This window comes from Artemia franciscana, unplaced genomic scaffold (assembly GCF_032884065.1).
Source record: "Artemia franciscana unplaced genomic scaffold, ASM3288406v1 PGA_scaffold_23, whole genome shotgun sequence".
NCBI lineage: Eukaryota > Metazoa > Arthropoda > Branchiopoda > Anostraca > Artemiidae > Artemia > Artemia franciscana.
In genome coordinates, this window is record NW_027062649.1 from 1835244 (window position 1) to 1857223 (window position 21980).

At 35.0% G+C, this 21980-nt stretch overlaps 1 protein-coding gene across 1 annotated transcript in view; it reads right to left on the minus strand.

Annotated features, from left to right (window-relative positions):
• The window catches only part of LOC136041441 (WD repeat-containing protein 74-like), a 48236-nt gene extending 35966 nt beyond the window's left edge, over positions 1-12270 (minus strand). Inside the window, exons 1-4 of the mRNA XM_065726109.1 lie at positions 12163-12270; positions 7651-7790; positions 5173-5267; positions 2573-2795 (exon numbers count right to left, since the gene is read on the minus strand). Coding sequence (XP_065582181.1) covers positions 2573-2795; positions 5173-5267; positions 7651-7790; positions 12163-12217 — 513 coding nt within the window. The 5' untranslated portion in view covers positions 12218-12270. The remainder of the gene's footprint in view (positions 1-2572; positions 2796-5172; positions 5268-7650; positions 7791-12162) is intronic.
• Between the last annotated feature and the right edge of the window lie 9710 nt (positions 12271-21980).

Genomic DNA, 21980 nt, shown 5'->3' on the forward strand with positions numbered 1-21980 from the left:
TTCTTACTGATAGGCAATAATAATCTTGTTAAAAAATAAATTACATAGTTTCAAGCAGAAGTATGGACCAGATAATATGGAGAATTCCCGAGATCAAATACTTAAATGAGTTCCCTAGAGCAGTTTCCGCATGTGTGGTACACGTACCCCCCCCCCTAGGGCTCCCAGTGTACCAGGAACAAGTATAGGGCGCAAAGCCGAGTTTCAGATGAAAATTAACATCCAGACTGCCAGAGACCTATATCATGACGATCTGTAATCGCAGCACTTATAACTTCGTCCTTTTCATTGATCCAAACAAATGGTATTTATAACAGGACTTACATTTCTAATTTATTATGAATAATTTTGTTTCGGTTTTATTATCATTTCGTATTGCTACTGCACTGCAAAAGGAAGAAATTAATCGTTATTAAAGTGCATCCATTTTTTCACAAGGAGTACTCAGGGTTACATAAATTGTAGAGAAGGGTGCACGAACATCGAAATGTCAGCTGAAAAACGATTACAAATGCCGTTAGTGAGTCCACGTAGCGTAAATCTGGTAGGAGGAGGGTTAACAGAGGGAGGGAGTACACAGCCCTTCTTGATTTCTAACAATATATTTTTTGTATCTTCATTTTCTTTGGGATTTCCATTGGAAAACTGGAAACAAAACACCCAACCCTTGAAATTTAAAAAAATACATTTTGTTATTTCTTGTTGACACCATTGAATCAGAGTTTAGTTACGATGTTATGTGCTTATTACTAGAAATCTTCCGTTTCACCAGCCCTACCTAGTCGGTGTTTCTTTTTAACGTCAATGATTAATAAGTTATTGTCAATTACCAGCAGTTTTGAGTTTTGAAAATTGAAAAATGGCACGCCACCTGAAGATTTGAAAATGAATTGTCCTCCCCCCCCTGAATTTCCACCGAATCTGAGTTTAGTTGCAATGCTGTGTACTTATAACACTAAAAACAGAAACGGCTGGTGAAACGGAGGGCTTCCGTTTCACCAGCCCCGTGTTGTCGGTGTGTTTGTTTTTATCATCAATAATTTATAAGTTACTATCAGTTACCTGCAGTTTCTGGGCTTTTAATCATTTGCTAGTAGGCAGTTCACTGAGAAAATATACTCTGGGACAATTAAAAATTAGATGGCGGTATTATTCAATGAAGACTTAATTTTCAAATTTGCCAATTCGTGCACTTTACAACAGTATATATTTTTAAATTTTAGCAGACTGTAAATTAATCTTATTTACAGTTACAATCGATAGGTGTACGTTTTACGTTACATAAAACGTAATTTTATAAAAGTACGTTACATAAAACGTTTTTACTTTATATTACGATGTTACATTTTTAGGTGATGGTAATTGATAAATTACCTTACAATTTTCTTATTCAACTGCAGAGCATAATATGCTGTGGAGTCAGTTATAAGTTATGATCGACTCCGACTACAGTTTCAATATACTGACTCTAACTCTGACTCCATTCAATAAAAATTTACAAAAGCTCCAACTCCACAGCCCTACATAATATTGCTTAGGACTTATTGCTAGTTGACTGAGTTTTAACATGATAAAATTATCATATTTGTTATAATTTTTATAGTGAATTTTTTTGTATAAAAGTTATTCCTCAAGTAAAAGAATAATCAAAATAAAAATAATAAAACTAAAAAATAAATCAACTTGTTTACTAACTCACAATACCTTACGTCACTTGATGTTAAGCTTACAAATGGAAAGGAGAGACACATACAGAATTTCTAGAAAAAAAATTAACAAAAAGCAATTCATGATTGCATAGACTAAGGAATGTTAGAAATTGATGCGAAAACTTAAATTACCGAGAAGAGCAAATTATTTTTTTTCCTGAGATGTAGAATTTATTTATTATAATTTTCTTTTTATTTAATTATTTTCCACTCGATCCATGCGATGAGGCACAGACCGGACCTATCTTAGGCCTCTTCATAGAAATCCTTCATAAAAATCAAAACCAATCCTGTTTTTCTAATATTTTTTCTTTTGGCTGTTTCATATTGTGCAGTTTTGAGGGTAGCATCCCCTTTTTGTCAGTATTGTCACGCTGGGCCACGAAAATAAGTAAACAAAAAATAATAAGTCGAATTTGACGACATTTTATCGGTAAAAATTCAGAATTAGCAATCTGTGGATTCTCAAAACCAATTACACCTTCAAATAAAGTATTTTTAGCTATTTTTTCACCAACATTTTTTTTTTAAATTCAGGATCACTACAACCAAAAACTGCAGTTGGGGGTCTTTGGAATCAAATTTTTTAATTTTTATCGATTTTTATGGTATATCGTATAAGGTTGTTTAAGTGTACACTTGACAGAATCAAACAGTCAGACTTCACTTTTTTGGTGCTTCTACTTTGCATTAAAGAACAAATTCTTAAACCGATGTGGCTATCGATGTGTTTAAAAGATCAGGACGAGAATGTTGCGCGACTGTTTATTTCATTATCTCGTGAATACCTTATTTGATTTACGTCTCTGTTCGTCAAACTCTATATTAGACCTATTCCTATCTTTTTACAAAATAATACTCACATTTTTGGCTTTAAAAAGTGGTTTTTCAGGATTAGCTAAATCCCACAATCGTAATGTATTTTCTTGGCCACCAATGGCAAAGACAGATGGCTTGGTAGGATTTTGGCGCATTCTGGCAATGTTTTTGCCGCCACCTCCAGATTCAAATTCAATCGCTTTCGATTCCTTTTCCCTTGTCCTCCATACTTTGACTGTGCCCGATTCAGCTGCTGTAACTAACGCCCTGTTGAAAATAAGTAATTTATTAACCACGGAACAAATAGTGTGATTTTTCTTAGATATCCCCATAATCACTAGAATCATTCTGTTTTATAGTATTTCTATAAACATAAACAATAAAGTCTAAATGTCACATAGTAACAGAAAACACTAAAAGTTTTATATACCTATTAAAACAAGAACTCTTTCTTTCACCTATAAAACAGTACAAATGTAGCTTAAATCTTTCAATTTAATATAGGCTTGTAAAGGTTGCAAATTGCTGGTAGCTGGATGTCACAACTAGAGAAAGATGATTTTTCTCCATGTTAGTGGTACCAAATACCAAGAACGTGTTTTGATTGTGTCCGATTGTGTTTTAATTTCAGGTGTTTAATCCCCACCCCCCCCCCCCCCCGATAAAAGGAAAATAACTAAAACAATTTTTTGTGATGTATTTTGTCTGTATTTTTTCATGTATCTTCAAAATTTTTCCGCAACCACAAGACACGCAACTTGATTTCGTTCAATGATAAAATCCTAAAGTATTCTTTAAACAGATTAGCATTGTTTTTGGACAATGTATAAGCAGTGGTGTCAATTCACGAGAATAAGGGGGGGTGGCAAAATGTGTTCTTTTTATCTAGGGGGGGGGGGCTTATTTTCAATGAAATACAAAAAAGACATTTCTTTAATAGAAATGCCAAGAAGAGGGTTGGGACAAAAAATACTGCGTATATATGCCTAAATTATCCCCCCCCACTAGTTAAAGCCACTGTGTCTACATAAAAAGGCAATAAATTATAAACTAGAATGTGTTCAAATGTGCAAAATGTGTTCTTTTTATCTAGGGGGGGGGGCTTATTTTCAATGAAATACAAAAAAAGACATTTCTTTAATAGAAATGCCAAGAAGAGGGTTGGGACAAAAAATACTGCGTATATATGCCTAAATTAGCCCCCCCCCCACTAGTTAACGCCACTGTGTCTACATAAAAAGGCAATAAATTATAAACTAGAATAACAATGACCTATAAGGAAACTTGAAATGGGTCTCAGATAGGCTGGATATTAAGACGATTTTCAGATAATTCAAAGGAAAATAATGGCATGTACCAAGGATGACTTATCCTTATTTGATTCAAGTTTTAAAATGAGTGATAATAAAGCTCGACAAAGATGAGAATAAGTCCGCTTTGGACACATTTTTAAGCCCAGGCATAAATAATGAATGCTCCAGCCACTGGAGCAATTATTCTTGAAGGATGAGCATCTAACATATGATAGGCAATTTTTTTTTTTTTTTTTTTTTTTTTTTTTTTTTTTTTTTTTTAATCGATCTTAAGTTTTTGGGAATAACCTTTAGAATATACATACTGATGGGTCAATCAAACATTTCGGCATTGAAATCATATTTGAAAATTTAAAGAGGGATCCTATGTAGCTTGGCATCTGAGAGTGCAAAAGCAGTTCATGATTAATAGTAAAATTACCTACATTTAGCTTTATATATAAAATAAGCACATTTTCCCTAAGCCTTCAACAATTTATGAATTCTTTTTCTGCCACCTCAATCATTCCAAAGTAAATACCTGCATCATCAAAAGAAAATCCATTACTAAACCACCATGCTGACTGAATAATGCTGTTTTAAGTTTAAAAAAAAAAAAATCGAAAACACTGAATTGGAAGTTTCTAACTAAGACATGAGATTATAATTTAATACATTTGACAATTGGTATGTTCTTTGGAAGCTGGACTCTACAAATTTTGGCTTACTGTGGGGCTGAAAGAAAGTTTTCTCACCAGACATTGCATGCCAAGAGGACCTTTGTGGGCAAGGTCTGGCCTGCAACAAGCTTCTTTATGGACTTGCTTTATTCTGCTTTATGCCAATGAATAAGACAGACCATAGCAAAGATTCTGGGAACTGGAAGCAAAGAACTTAACCCAATACACCAGAAGCTCTCTCTGACAATATTGTTTTAAGTTGTACACTATACAGTAGCTTTGTAATATTTTGATGTCAAACCTTGTACTAATTTTAACTTTTAATTCAGTAAAAAAAGGACTGATCATAAATCTAGAAAAAAAACAATGTTTCGAAAGTAAATAAATAAAACAACATTTAAAAAAGTAAAACAAAACTCACAACAAAAAGAATAAGAAAAAACAGCATTGGGCTTTGGAGATCCCCCTCTTCCCCTCCTGACAATCCCAAACACTATTTTAGTAAATTTAGAAGAATACTCTGGCTCTACTCTTGGGAAAACGGGGAGTTTAGCGTCCAATGAAAGCAAGAACTGTGATTGAAAGCAAGAATGAAAGCAAGCACTGTTGAAGGTACAAAACATTGACCTTCTAGTTTCTAACTTGTTGACAAAAAAGGAGATCGAATCTTACCCTTCAAATCGTGCAACTCCAACAATAGGCCCACTCCCAGCTAGAGTTTCCATGCAACTAGAAAAGCAGTTGAACTCTGAGTCAAACGTTCTTACCTAAAAAAAAAACAGACAATATAAGCAATATAGCTAGACACTACCTCTTATGTCCGATTAAGTAATAAATAAAACACCATTTAAAAACGTAAAACAAAAATTCCACAACAAAAAGAATAAGAAAAACAGCATTGGGCTTTGGAGATCCCCCTCTTCCCCTCCTGCAATCCCAAACACTATTTATTGTATTAAATTTAGAAGAATACTCTGGCTCTACTCTTGGGAAAACGGGGAGTTTAGCGTCCAATGAATGGAAACCCAGCTGGAACCAAACTCTAGCTGGAAACCCAGCTAGACTTTCCATGCAACTAGAAAAGCAGTTGAACTCTGAGTCAAACGTTCTAACTTAAAAAAACAGACTTGCAAAAACTAATGTAGGATACAAAACAAAAGATGCAGGAAACACTAAATCATAAAAGAAAACTAAGAAAAGTTGGTTGTGTGAATATAGGTTCTGCATTAACCAGCTGGACCCTGCTTCTTCTATCCCCTAAAAAGATCTTTGTGGGCCCTGATCTTAAGCAATATAGCTAGACACTACCTCATATGTCCCACCAAGTTTGACTGAAACCCAATAACCTAGTAGATATACTGATGACAAGAATTCAGGAAGGATCCAAACAGGACCCTTTAGAATTTGGCATAGAACTTTAACAAAACCACTTAATAAGACTGGTTCAAGATTGGACTTGAAGAACCATCGCCCTGTTTTGATCTCTTTAATAATTTATTAAGATGGGAAAGTTGAATCTAGGAATAATATAAAATTATTTTGGTGACAACGTTTGTTGGTCTGCCTCCCAGCAAAAGTTCCAGCAGATGGGATCTTTTAGTACCCACTTTCTTTGAGGTGGTTATTTATTTTCAGCATTTTTACAACCAAAGCATGTTTTAAATTAAATTTGCATTGACTTTTCCTGAGCTATTTATGATATTTCCATCCCACTAATTGTGGAAAATTCTTGGAATTATAGTACTAGAGGAAATGTGGTGTTTCTTCAAGACAACGTTAACTACCTCACATATGGTGTGAAGATAATTAGTTCATGAGCCACAAACATTTTCCAAGAACTACATTTAGTTATTAAACATTACTTTTATAGCAAAATCACAGAACTCCAGTTATTTCCTTGTACAATAAAATCAAAGAGGTTACAAGAAAGAAACATATTTCCAATTGAACATTATTTTGCATTCAGAGGTGTAAAAAACCACCACAGCCTTACCCTTTAACAAAAAGGAAATATCGGACCAGTCTTGTTTGTTTAAGTATAAAATTCAACACTGTTTCTTTTTTAGGGGCATTGGAACTGCAGGAAGCTGACTGTCACCAAATAATAAGCAATAAAACATCTAAATTTGAGTCACAATTAACATCACACAAGAATATTAAGGTGAACAATTTTTGGGAGAATATGGTTTAAAAAACGAGAGATCTCGACAGTGTTTATTTTAAAGGATAGGCAAAAAAATTGGAAAAAACATGTGTAAAAAAAAAGTTACAAACACCCTTCTAAATTCACAAAGATGTCCACACAAGATTAATATTTTTTTTGTCATGGTAAACTAGTTACTGACTTCAGTAATATTAGTGAGTTTGTAGTAATGTGTTAAGCTGAACAAATTAAACATTATTGGGCAAGTTGGTAATTTTTTTTAGCGGCAACAAGTTTTGGATTTGCTTAAACCTCCTTCAATCTTTTGTTCACTATACATTTACCCCCTCCCTCATCATTCCGTCTCTATCAGCCTTTGGGACTATTAAAATGGTCAAATTTGCTTCATAAGGTATAAGTTATAATTTCCTTTATAGTGTATAAACCATACACTGAATTTTAGAAACAACTGCAAACCTATTTTTACTTGTTGTGTTTTATGGAAATTACCAGTCATCAGTCAAGCAGTATACATTAGCTTTATCAACTCTTGGAAGATGCTTACCAACTTCTTGCTTTGAAACATTTGCCTCTGTGGTTTGGCAAGGGATTAGACAGCTAGTGCACCTTTATGGTCTTGGAAAGTGGCTTGGAACAAGGGCCAGTGGTCTCATTCAGTCCAAGTTAGTTATATTTACTTTAGGCTAATGAACATATTCATGAGTTTATTTTGCTGTCAAAGAAGACTCCATTACCAAAAATGTTGGCAAACTATTATGAAAAACTGGCTGGTAATCTTTTTTACACAAAAAGTCAAGTGAACATTTGTACGATTTCTTCTAAATAACAGCAGTAGCCACGGAAGGAACAACCCTACGTGAAAATAACAATTGCAATAACAACTGCTCAGTGATGCAACTGACAATTATCACATGTTTCGGCATTTCAACTTTTTTTTCTGTAAATCCATATTTAGCCTAAAGAAAAAGTTAAAGAAAGTTTATTACTTTCTGACATCGTATACCAATCAGGACATCTGTTTCTTCTGAATCTCCCCATGCTAAAGAGCAAATTTCTTCCTGTTTGTCCAATTTCTTTAAATTATGGAAGTTTTTGACAATAACATTTTGGTTGTTTATATTGATACCTGCAAGAAGAAAAGAAATAAGTGCAAAATAAGCAATGTATCAAGGTTCTGACAATTGTCTTGAAGTTCAGTGGAATCAAGCTACAATCAATTTATGCTTGTCAGACCAGTTTGATTAACAGAAAAGCCTAATTTAAGCTTTAAGCCAATATTACCAGTTTGATTAACAGAAAAGCCTAATTTAAGCTTTCTGCCAGTCTTATCAGTTCGATTAACAGAAAAGCCTAATTTAAGCTTTCTGCCAGTCTTATCAGTTTGATTAACAGAAAAGCCTAATTTAAGCTTTCAGCCAGTCTTATCAGTTTGATTAACAGAAAAGACTAATTTAAGCTTTCAGCCAGTCTTATCAGTTTGATTAACAGAAAAGCCTAATTTAAGCTTTCAGCCAGTCTTATCAGTTTGATTAACAGAAAAGACTAATTTAAGCTTTCAGCCAGTCTTATCAGTTTGATTAACAGAAAAGCCTAATTTAAGCTTTCAGCCAGTCTTATCAGTTTGATTAACAGAAAAGCCTAATGTAAGCTTTCAGCCAGTATTACCAGTTTGATTAACAGAAAAGCCTAATTTAAGCTTTCTGCCAGTCTTATCAGTTTGATTAACAGAAAAGCCTAATTTAAGCTTTCAGCCAAATCTTTGTAGCAACATGCTCAGGTTGTACTGCAAACCAATTTGTTTATTAAATGGTATACCAGATGTTATAACTACAATATATAGTCTCCATGAATGTGTTTAGTGTGTTTATGTGTTTAGTTGTCCATTTCTCATTTCTGTAATGACTCTAAGGGCCAATAGGACTTTAACAGCCATGGCTTTGCTGATCAGAGACAGAGGTGTTGTCTCTATTTTTATTTTATTGCTTTTGCAATGCAATAAAGCTATGAGACCACTATTTTAATTGAATTATATACCCATTGAATTAACAAAAATAATGATGGACATAGCAACAAATAGAAAAAAACTAAAGAAACATCCCTGAACACAACAAAACAAAGGAACCAACAAATAAACCAAACATTACAGATAAATAAACAATATAACTATTAAAACAAATCACCCAGTTACTCTAGAAGTAGATGTGCCACTGGTGGTTATGAACCTTTGAATTATGATTTTGAATATACTTTTCAACTGCTATATATGGTTCTGTGATCTTTTAGATTTTTATCAATTTTGTATTTCCATTCCACAGAGGAAGGCAAAGTAGGTGCTTCACAAACTTGAAATAGCAAAATTTTTTTTATCTAATTGAGTAAAAAAATTCCAAAAGGGGATGCAATAAAGAATATGGGGTATTGCAATGGTGTTTATACAGAGCTGCAAGGGTTTCTCTATTAAGGCAAAGCTTTGATTTAATAAATGAAGCATATATAATGCAAATACAGCATTGAATATGATCTACTAGCAGCTGACAAGTATGCTTAAGATATGAACCAATTAGGAGTCCTAGGTATGTTATCTGTTTGACAGGTTTGACTTCAGAGCTTCCCAAACAGACTGAAGTGGGTCAAGCCAAGTTTTCCCAGTTGAAGAGCAATATTTCTGATTTTTCAGGTTTAAAATCAAGACCTATATCAACTTACCCTTTGCTTAATATTTCAAAGGTATTGGAAATTCTCTTTAAGGACTATTTGATATTCAGAATATCATCAGCACAAGAAACAAGAGAAAGGTTAAGAACAAGCAGGACAGAAGATGAGGGAAACTGTGTTTGAGAATTCAGGACATAATCATTCAATAGTAGCCTATTGGGGAGGAAAGAATTAGAGAAATTGTTTTAATTTTTTTTTTAACTTCTTTGTGAGAAATCAATGCTTACAGATTATATAACTTAAATAAAATAGATTTTTTAATCAGATAGTAAGTTCAGAACTAATATTTTAGCCCTTTCTATACCAATAAAAGTTTTAAAAACACTTAAAACTGAATTCGCAAGAAAATTGATTATTCCAAAAGAGCATACAAAATGGCATCTAGTGGTATGTTCACTTTATTTGTAGGTCAATAATGTGAACTACTCAATATTTATCCAAAACTGGTAAATTTGCAGTTTTCAACATAAGGTAAAAGAACTCTTTTTGGTAAAGACAGCTTTTCTTTGGCATTCCAGAAAAATAGAGATGGGTTTCTAGACCACCCCTATTTTACTATAGCATGATGCAATTTAAGGGTAGTAACAAGAGCTCACCTTCCTGGTGAAACAAGCTTTACAAAATTTTGCTCAATTGGATACAGTACTGATTTTTACTCTACATTTTGTTTTTATCCAATATCCCCTTGTAAATTTATTGAAAGTAGTAGTGATCAAAAGTTTTGCAAGCAGTTGTAGTCATAGTTGTAATCAAAGTTGCAAGTAGTCATAGCTGCTAATAGATGCTGTTGCAAGTCATCTTAGTCATAGTTGTAAGTAGTTTCAGTAACAGTTGTAGTTGCATTGCCAGTAGCAGTTACAGTAGTAGGTTATAACAGTAGAAAGCTAATATCCTTAGCCTGTTTGGACACACCTTCAATAAAACATTGGTAAAATTCTAGTTTAATGACTTTTGGCTATCTTGGAAAGGGGTTAGGTTAGGAAAATGAAACTTTCAGGGATGGGTCTATAGGCTGAAGTATGTCCCAGGAAGGTATTTTGAAGTACCTACCTCTGCTCCCTCTCCATCTAAAGGGTCCTGACCTTTGATGACCTTTAAAATATGTGAGTTATAAAAGTGAAACCTTGCAAAATAGATGTTCAGCTTGAAAGAAGTACAACAAAATTGTTTTCAACTTCACAACTTTGCTCAATCCCAATTTACAAGGTTTTAAAGATATGCAAATACATTTCCTAAATTTTGAAAAAAAAAAAATATTGATACAACTCAGAATTCTATTCAAATAACAGGAATTGCATTTTCAGAAGTAAAGGCAGAGAAAAAGCAACTGGTAACTGAAAATTAAGGTAAAATGTTGTTTTGTCAAAATTTCAATAGGTATAGACCTGTCATGTAGGCAACTTTTATAACACACATATTTTAAAGGTCAGGACCCTCTAGAGGGAGAGGGAGTGGAGGTACGTACTTCAAGATACTTTCCCAGGATATACTTTAGCCTGTAGACCCATCCCCAAAAGTTTCATTTTCCTAACCTAACCCCTTCCCAATATCTTCCCAGGACATACTTTAGCCTGTAGACCTGTCCCTGAAAGTTTCATTTTCTTGACCTAACCCCTTTCCAAGATAGCCAAAAGTCACTAAACTAGAATTTTACCTAAAGCATTCCCCCGTTTCCCAATGATACTGGTTTTGGTAAAATTCTAGTTAATTGACTTCTTGCTATCTCAGAGAGGGTTTAGGTTAGGAAAATGAAATTTTCAGAGATGAATCTACAGACTAAACTATGTCCTGGGAAGGTATTTTGAAGCAACTACCTCCACTCCTTCTCTCTCTAGAGGGCCCTGACCTTTGATGACCTTTAAAAATATGTGTGATATAAAAGTGAAACCTTGCAAAATAGATCTTCTGCTTAATTGAAGTACAATAAAATTGTTTTCAGCTTCATAACTTTGCTCACTTCCATTTTATAAGGTTTTAAAGATATGCAAATACATTTCCTAAATTTGAAAAAAAAACATTGATATGGCTCAAAATTCTGCTCATATAACAGGAATTGCATGTTCAGAACTAAAGGCAGAGAAAAAGCAACTAGTAACCGAAAATGAAGGTAAAATGTTGTTTTGTCAAAATTTCAATAGGTATAGACTTGTCATGTAGGTAAATTTCAGGGCACTCTAGAGGGAGAAGGAGTGGAGGTGGGTACTTTAAAATACCTTCCCAGGACATACTTTAGCCTGTAGACCTATCCCTGAAAGTTTCATTTCCCTAACCTAAACCCTTTCCGAGATAGCAAGAAGTCAATTAACTAGAATTTTACCCTGTTTTTTTATTCCTAAGATGGCTAAGATGAAAGTGAACACAACACTTGATGCTTTTTTATGCTCTTTCATGATTCAATAATTGCTTGTAGCGAAGATTAAATTTCAACCCTTAAAGAGTCAAAAGGATTCAAAACGTGATTTCTGCCTGAAACGTGAAAGAGGACTAAATTGTGAAAGAGGATGGAAAAGGCATCAAGTGATGTATTTCAGATACCAACTAAATTATGTTGAAAACAGCAAATTTATCCTACTTTATTTTTTTAATTTGTTTTTTTAAGAAGTGATTAACACTATATTCATGTAAATAAAAATCTACTGTAGCTTCACCCCAGTTTGGCTAAAATCTTGGAGATAACCTTGCAACAACCTACACCCTAAGAAAAAAAAAATCTAAAAAATTTGAAGCACACTGATTTACCAAACTTGACCACTTATTGCGTGTAATATTTCATCTTTCACTACCTTTTAATATGCCAGTCTCTGCTCCAACATACAAATTGAAATCAGTGTGCTTCATTATAATTTGAAATCTTCGCCGTAAAAAGCTAATAAGGGCGCTATCTATGTATATTTTATGAAAGGCAAGATTGACAACAAAACACTTTCAGGGCTTTTCTGATATTTTCCATCCAGGGCTGTGTTGGGAAAGTCTAGTGTCGGAACAGGCTACTTTCTTTAAAAAGGATACTTTGAGCATTTTTCCAAATCTAAACATATAATTTTGATTTTTGTTCTTTTTTAAGAAAATGAGCACGCGTTTTTAATGTTTGCATATAAGGATATTGTCCTGTTTGGATGACGTGCTCTTTTTTTTACTTCCCTTTAAAATATCGGGCCGAGTTGAAAATGGAACTTGATGAAAGTTGCAAATGGAACGAATATCAAACTTTAATTTAAACTATGTATATTTAATTCGAAATGAATTTTTTATTTCCTTGCGCCTGATGATCTTTAAGGAGGACTAGTTTCAACACAGGCACTCTTTGGAACATTCCTAAAAGCTTATTCAGCAGGCAAGTAATATTATGCCAAAGACTAGGAGGGTAATTATAGTAGAGGTATAGATGTGATTCCCGTTATGTCAAAATATCTTATTTCTTACAGTACATTATTAATAAGAAAAATTAGCTGTCACCATTGGCCTTTGGCAACTTTTTTATCCAGGAAAGTTTAATGCCGAGGAGCATCTTGCCAATAGTTGTGAAAATCCAGGAGTATTAAGAAACTAAAAGATTTATCACCGTTTACAAATGATGGATCCAAAACGTTGCAGTATTAACTTTAGCACAAGTCAGCTTAAAAAGTTTCGTATTTTCTTTTTTTTAAATCCTCTTTCTTATAATGAATAGCCTTTCCGTTTTTTATCGAATGATAGCCTATTTAGTTTTATATTTTAGTTTTAGTTTTTTTTTTTCTCAGTTGGGAATCGTAAGGTCGGGCCCTAATAAGGTTTATCCCAATTGTTATGTGATTTATACGATTTTAAGAGTGGCGACAATGGAATACTCTGGAGTTCACTTGAGAAAGCCTGTGATTACTTCTTTACTGAAAACCTTTTTATTTACCAGCATTGATTTCGCAGCATAGATGACGAAATTTCTTGATCTGTCAGTTTTTTGGAGGGATACCAAAAGTCTTTTTTTGTTTTTTTGGAAACTTTGGTCTCAAAAGGTTTTGACAACTTCGGTCTGAGTTACCTTTTTGTAATTCTTGCTTGAGTCAAGTTCCATTACATTCAAAACAATGAAAAAATTATTTGCCTGTATTCGGTGATGGTTTCAAATAAGAGACCTGCACAAACTGTGCTACTCTTGTTCTCAGATGGAAGATAGTTGAAAGATTCCCCCAGCCCTGTATATCTATTCACGTGAGATTTAGGCAAAAATTTAGGTTTAAGATTTTCTTGATAAGAAAATCGATGAGGACTTACTGAAATTGACTTAGTTTATTATTGTATTCAGTATAAAATTTAGAGATTAGGCAAAAACAATCAAAATATCAAACCATATTTGTGTATGTGTTTTCGCGATCAGTTCCTTCTCACTACTTACATGCAAACTCTCATGGAAATTGAAAATCTTGTCTGGAATATGTACCAGCCAGCTTTCATTTGATTGGGACAGCAATCTCTTCGCAACACAACCAATATAGTAATTTTTGAAGCTAGAATAAGGACTTCTGACTTTAGAGCCCTATAGCTATGAAGACCATAAATCTGTGTCCAATTTTCATAAGTTATTTATAGATTTATATATATTTAAAAATGTTTAAATTATATTGTACATTATTGTATTGTTTAAAAATGTAAATTTATGCATTTCTGGGCCCTTCGCGAAAACATCCCATGGAATTAAGCTGCTAGAACAGCGACTTCAAAAACCCATAAACACCAAATTTAACAAAATTAACTTTATTTGAAAAAAATATATGTACTTGTTGCGTTTTCATTTGACAATTATTTTTCCATTAAAGATGTTCTTTATATGGATAACAGAATTATCTAAATTAGAAAGGGGTGCAAAATATCTATATTTACGAAGTTGTGGAGAGGGGGAGGGCGTGGATCCCAAGATCCTATAGTTATTACGAGCAAAATTCTTATAGTATCATGATTTTAGTCAGAGGAAGTGCAATAGCACTGCCTAAGTAAAGAGCGAAGTGGGCTCTATATATATATATATATATATATATATATATATATATATATATATATATATATATATATATATATATACATTTATTATTAGCATAATAGTTCTTCCTACAACTGGGGGCGCATAGGGCAGCGACGATTGACCTTCCATCTTGTGCTAAAGACTAAAGTTCATTCAAAATATTTTGAAGGCGCGTTGCCTCTTTCTCCAGGGATCTACCAAGTGTGCAGTGTTGTCTTCGGCTCCTTCGAATGCCAGGTGGAGTCTAACACCAAAAATCGTGTGGGAGGTGTCCTTTACTCATGTGGGTCAAATAGCCCCAATACTTTTATCTTCTTCTTCCGATCTCGTCGGTCACCAGTGGTTGTTCTTTGTCAGCCCTAATCTGGGCATTTGTTACTCTATCGGACCAATGTACCGCAAGGATTCTACGCAGGCAATTATTCTCGAAGCCAAATAGTCTTTTCTCAGCATGCTTTTAAAGGCTCTAGGACTCGCATTCATATAAGAGTACAGAGAGTACATTACTAATAAAGGACTCCGATGCACTTCGTCTGGAAGGAGTTGCTGTAGATGTTTCGGAGGGTGCTCATTTAATTGGGAATTAAAGATTCTAGTGCCCTTTTTAAGACTCAAGGGTGATTGGAGGGCAAGCAGTCCTCATCCCACACCCCATTATTCTCCTTAGATCCAATATTATTCTCCTTTCAATCCAAACATTGAGATAGCCACTTAGTTCAGAATAGTTGAAAAGTTAAATAACTAAGCCTCTGGGAATGATTTGACCTCCATAGCCCTTGGGGTAGAAACTGAAAGTTATGCAGCTTGCCCATTGTTTACATATAGCATTTGTTATTGGGGAAAGGGCCATGTTAGATTTTTAGTTTCTAAAAAGGCTATACAAACAAATAACAATACCATTTGTGTGCAAGTTGTCGAAACAGCGTATCTCGCCGACAGGTTAAGGTATCAAGTTGGAACTTTCAAGCCGTTATGAGGGGGATGTTCAATTGGCCAAAAGGCAATGTGTAAACGCTGATACTGCTACTACTACAATTACTTCTATTGCGATTAGCACTAAGGCTAAGGGTGTAAAGGCAAAATTCTAGAAATTGTTTAGGGGAAAGTATAATTAAACCAAAACATACCATGTGCATGCAAGATGTCAAAAGGGCGTTTTGGTAACTTCTTCATCTTATAAATGGCTTGGAATATTAAGTAGAGAGTTAAAAGGTGTGTCGAGAGCAATGTTAAACTAACCAATAGGCATTATGCACACACTACTACTACAAGTACTAATACTACCACTAATACTACTCCTGCTAGTGCCACTATTACTAATGCTACTACGACAACTACTAATATTAATACTGCTACTACTACTATTGCTACTACTACTCCCACTACTACTACTACTAATCCCACTACTACTACTACTACTGCTACTGCTACCATCACTACTACTACTACTACTACTACTACTACTACTACTACTACTACTATTATTATTACCGCTACTGCTACAACTACTACTCCTAATTCTATTACGACCACAACTATGACCACCGAAGCCAAGAGCATTAAGGGGAAACTCTCACGAAATGATTAGTGGGATGTTCATTACTTCAACTGTTAGTCTACTGCTTCTACTAACGGTAAGGATAATAAGACAAATCTTTCAGGAAATGCAAAAAAGGATGTTTAACTAAATCAAAACACACTATGCTTATATAGGTTTTTCCAAGTGCGTACATGCAGTATCTCAGTAACATTTTGAATATTAAGTTGACACTTTTAGGACAAGTTGAGGGGATGTCGAACAAATCAAAAGTCTTTGAGCGTTAAATGAGTTTTTTTAGGGTGTTTTGAGTGGGATGTTGGAGCAACAAAAAAGCCTTATATTGATGCTACTTGTACTACTACTGCTAGGTCTACTTCTGTTATTGTTACAACTACTCTTATTACTAAGGATACTGTCGGTCAATAACACTACTACTATCGATAACTGACATATTTGATAGGAGTCGTGAATAATGAATATGAATGGGTCAAATATTACACTAGTGAGTTCTCATCCCCTGATATTACTTTACAAGATGAATTTTCCTCAGCGGTAGACAGGACCTTGGGTGACTATGAATATCGTCGAGGGCTCATGATAAACCAAAGAAAAATTAGTTAGTGTATTGTGAAACTTAAAAAGAAATATTCACGAGCAATTGACCAGTTGTGTGACATACATCTAGGACATGAACATTTAAATCTCTTACACCACCTGGGAATACTGTTTCAGATAATATTCAATATTGGGTTAGTTCCTCATGTTTTTTGTGCTGGTGTTGCGACCCTTGTGATTAAGAAAGGAAAAGATAAAAGTAAGTGTAGTTCGAACCGACCTATAACTCTTTTACCAGTATTATGTAAATTATTAGAGCTGTTAGTTATCGATGAGATTACACAATTTATTTCTATGCCAGACAATCAGTTTGGCTTTAAAAAAGCTACAGCTATGAAAATATCCACCGAGTTATTGCAATTGTTCTGTTAGACGTAGAAGAAAATAAGGATATTGTTATTATGGCTGTTCACAATGTATCACGGGTGTTTGATTCGGGAATGTATCCTCAGTTACTGCTTAGATCCAGCCACCGTGGACTTGATAGCTCAATCCTAACTCAAAAAGATTTTGTTGTTTCAAAAGCTATAATTCGCGTTTGGAAAGGTATTAGACAGGTCGGGGTATAATTGCCTCCGTTTTATAATAAGAATGTGCTAGAGGCCAAAAAGAAAACTCAGACATCGTTTATTTTACGAGGCCTTGATTTGTCATACTTAAATTATACTGACGCTGTCCTGAACCTTAGTTGAGCCATTTCTGGTATTGAGGAAAATTTTGAGATTTTACGTTCCGAATATAGAAAAATAGGGATTGAATTTCATGCTGAAAAGAGTGAAGTTGTGTAAATTAGTATGTCACGCAATCGCCCCATCCCTGATATCATTTGTCTTGATGGTCATCCTGTCAAGCTGTCACCAAGTATCAATTACCATGCATTACCCATTGGAAGTGACTTAAAGCATACTCGAGCACTTTTATTAGAGTTTCTAGGTCCGAAACTTCGTAAAGCATACGACCTGCTTGCTCCTTGCAAAGCGCACTATAAAAGAAGAGGGCTCTCTAAAATTTATAGCGCGTTTCCTGTGCCCCATTTGTTAGCTTTGTCACCTTTTTGGAATGTTTTTAGTACGTCAAATAAAGGATCTTGTCGGTTATTTTTTTCGTTACACTAAGTTCCTACTGGGTGTACCTCTGTGGGCCAAACCTCGGCGTATAGTTTCTGTATATGGAGTTGTCGATCCGTTTGCTGTTGTCACAGAGCGTAGGTTACCCTTTGAACAGAATTTGGATTCTACAAGTAGTTTATTTAGTGCCTTGAAATAAATGTTTTTCCGATTGAAGTTGCTTTTTGTTTCCTTTTTTCTCCTTGTATGCTCCATCTTGACACCATTGTGTCTTTATCGGGGTAATAGAGTTTAATTCATTCATTCATAAAACATACTTTAACTCCTCGCATGAAACTGGTGGAAACAACTTGTAACATTTCAATTCTACAAAAATGTAATTTTAAAGAATGGGTTACTTGCATATTTAGGCCCCAGTTCCTAGGGCTACTTGATTCGTATATCCTCTATAGGCAAATATTACGGAGCCTTAGAGGAATTTGAACAAAATGATAGTTTCAAAGGATGAGCCAAAAATTATTGGAGGGGAGAGGCGTAACTCTAGGTAGAAAAGGCACAGGGGATGGCTGACTACCCTTTGATCTCTTTTGAAACTTCGATAATACATTGAAACTTTTAGTTTTCAGTGAAAGGGGCCCCTCAGAAATTTTTAAGACTATTTGTTCTATACGAAGGGGGGAGGTGCCTTTCAAACGTGAGGTTTTATGAAGGAGTAACTCCCATCATATATGTAATAACTTTTGTTCGTTTTAAGTTTTAAAGTTGCTCCTTACTTTCAGTTGAAAAAACTTATTTTTTTTATTTAATTTCTGATCGTTTTCTAAATAATGCCAGGAAATCAGACTACTTCTCCAAGGAAAAATCCCTCCTCCTCAACGATTTATTCTCTAAACAATTCAATCTTGGTGAAAATTTACACCAGGAAATTACCCTTAACATCTCCATGCGTAAAATTGAGTCGGCAATGAGAAAGCAGAACATAGGAAGAATTACGTATAGGAATTCTGGCATATTCCTCCACTGTAAATTTTCACCCAAAAAATACGCACCCTGAAAACTTCCCTCCAATGGAAAATTATCCCCATGGAAAATACTACCCATCGGAAAATGTCTGGATACTTCCCAATAATAAATCCTATACGCAAATAATCAGCAAGTTTTTTTTACTTAAAGACCTTCCCCAGCGGGTTGTTTGGGGAGGAGTCATGATATCTCCAAAGACATATTTATTCGGACTTTGAACTATGCTGAACGAAATGGCAGTGACAATTGACAATTTTGAGAAGAAAGGGGCGTGGGAGACGCCTTTTTGATCACTTAAAAAAAAGCTGTACAACTTTTAATTTCCGTTTGAAAGAGCCATATCACAGTATTCTAGGACCACTGGGTCAATACGATCACCCCTGAATAAAAAAAAAATCATCCCTGACCTTTCTTCTGGCAGAAAACACAAAATTCCACCATTTTTTAGATAAACTCTTGAAACATCCACAGTAGAATTACCTGATATGCTGCATCTCATGGTGTGATTTCCATTGAGATTCTGTCAGTTTTAGGGGGTGTTTTCCCCTTTTTTCAAAAATCAGGCTAATTTTCTTAGGCTCGTAACCGTTGATGGTTAAGACTAAACTTAATCTAGCTAATATATTTAAATTCACCATAAACTCCGATTCTTTATATATACATCTATTGATATCAAAATTCTGTTTTTTAGAGTTTCGGTTAATTTTGAGCCGGGTCATTCCTTACTTACAGTTTGTTACCACGAATTGTTTGATTTTAAAATCTTCTTTTGCAGAAAGAGGTTGTTTTTTATATGAATCACAAACAATATTACATTTGCTTGCTTATCAGCTCAAAAGGAAGGGGAAGGGAAGCACTATGGGCACAGTCACAGAATCTCCCGGTTGGAGGTGGGGTTCAAAGAACTCACATTGAAAACCTCTGATAATTAATCTTTGGTTATTTAATCCTACCTAGTAAATACTTGGAGGAGTGTATTTTGTCGAGAATTATTATCATTCTCTTGTATTTTTATAGGAATATTCAACTTGAAGGTGAATTCCTTCGTTTAGCCCTTCCTCAAGTTACAATTGTACATACCCCCCCCTCTTTCAAATGCAGAAACTCTTTTTAAAGTTTCAGCTTCATATCCCAAGTCATTCCCAAAATATTACAAATAGGCTATTTTTATAATCTGGCAACACATAGTGTCTTGTTTTTTTCTTCGCCACCCAACTGTGAATAGATTCCATGTACCATAGCAGCGTATGGTGCAAGAACAGTTGGGCTGATCAGGGCAGATCCTAGTTAAACTGCCCCCTCAACGCAAAATTTGAAGTCCACTCTCCCCTTACTTCTCCTATACTACCTGACAGTTTCAACTCCGTCCCCTAAACTGTTTCAACCTAGACACATAAACTGTCTTTCGGTTTATCTGTAGCCTCTACAAAGCCATACATCAACGTCCACTTCCCCCTCCCCTCCCCAAAGATTCAATTTGACATCTCAACTCGCTCCTGGGACATTGCGGATATGCCAGTTTAACAACCGGGCAATACATGGTATCTTTTGATTTGGTTCGCCATTCAACAGTGCATAGGTTATAAGCCCCATAGGATATCATAGTACAAAACATTTTAGTAGGTCTGAGAAACAGCTTTTTAGCTCCTTCTCTTCCAGCCAACACAAAATTCAAAGAGCCCAGCCCTTCCTCATCCTATCCCAAATAGTTACCGAAAGCCTCAACTTCTTCCATCAGACTGTTTAAAAGACATTAGATATATAATACTTTAATGACCAAGACGAACATAGTTTACCTCTTCTCCTCCCCCAAGTCCGAGTTTGAAGTCCCCATGATCCCCAACACAAACACGCTGGAAGTTTCAATTCGATACGCTCAGCCGTTCCTGTTGATATTGGTAATAATTTAAAATATCAGGGCGCACATAGCGTATTTTATCACTCAAGTATGGCTGTCGTTTGCATAAATTATTTTGTAGCTCTGATAATCCATTTTTTGTTGCTCTCATGTATTTTCCACTAGGGGTAAAATCTAGTTTTTGTGAAAAAATAATGAACTGCTATAAATTTCTACCCTAGAGAAGTAAACCCATGGAGAACTGCGAATCTTGGCCCAGCAGACATTCCCCGAGAATGGGAAGCCTACAATACAGTGAGTAAGGGAAGCTTATGGTCAAGCAAATTCCTAAGTAACATCCGAATTTCAGATCGGAGGTGAGGCAGAAAACGTATGGTCATGCTGGAAGAATAAACATGCTAGTAAAATTATTTTCCAAGAATTTCTAGCTGATCAGATTGTTAAAGCTAAACATGGCCACGATTTCTACTAAAATATGTCTGGGAATGACAGGTAATTTACATAATTGAAGAGAATTCCCTTTGGGGTGGTGGGGGCAATTTTGACCCCGTAGGCGCACTTATCAAAATTTTCGACATTACTGAATAAAACGACTGTTTAGACATTTTGTTCAATACTGGGTGCTTTTCAAGAGCCCAGTGACTGAAAGGGCCACAGACCGGAGTTTGGGTCTTAAAAAGGGAGCTAAAACTGCCAATGTTCGATCGAATGAATCCTCTTCCAAATTTCTGCGACAACCCTTTCACTCAAAATGGCAAAGAAACAACATTTATTTGGCTCTTTCCTTCCAATGGATCAAACCCTTTTTAGGGGAATGACTATGAGGCGCCTTAGCATAAGAACTTACGTTTTTTTTCCTTTTTGTATATCCAACCCTTCAGTTTTATGGGGGCCCATGTCCCAGACAAATATTTTTGCGTAATTGGTTCCTCTTGGACTAATGACTTGGCGTTATATGAATTATGGTTGGAAGTTACAAAGTTATCAGGGACATAAAACTTCTGGTGTATTTCCAGGCCCCTCCCCCTCCAAAAACAAAATATTTGATCCTTTTTACCCACAAAACAATGCCTGAAAACTTCAGATCGATGCACTTCACATCGAACAAGCCTCCCTTTTTCATTGTGAAACCTAAGCATAAAAATTTGGTAATGCTTTATTTACCGCTCTTGCCCAGGTACTGTGGTGCTATGTCATACTTGAAGGCATATTTATTTGACATTTGGACTGTTTTAACCAAAGTAACAAAAGGTTACTTTTTACCTGTGTTGCAAAAGGTAACTAGGATCTTTATTTTCCAATTGACGGAGCCCCTTTCAAAGATTTTATGGGTACCCTGGAGGGGGTCAGGGAAACAAAAAGTTTATTGAAATCATATGGCCGTTTAGTTAGGCAGTGTTAGAGCGATATCTCTCATTACATGGACCACACCTAAAATAGGTGTAAGAGCCTGATTTTTTTTTCCTTAGTTGTAAGCTGGGGAATTACCATTTTAAGAAAAA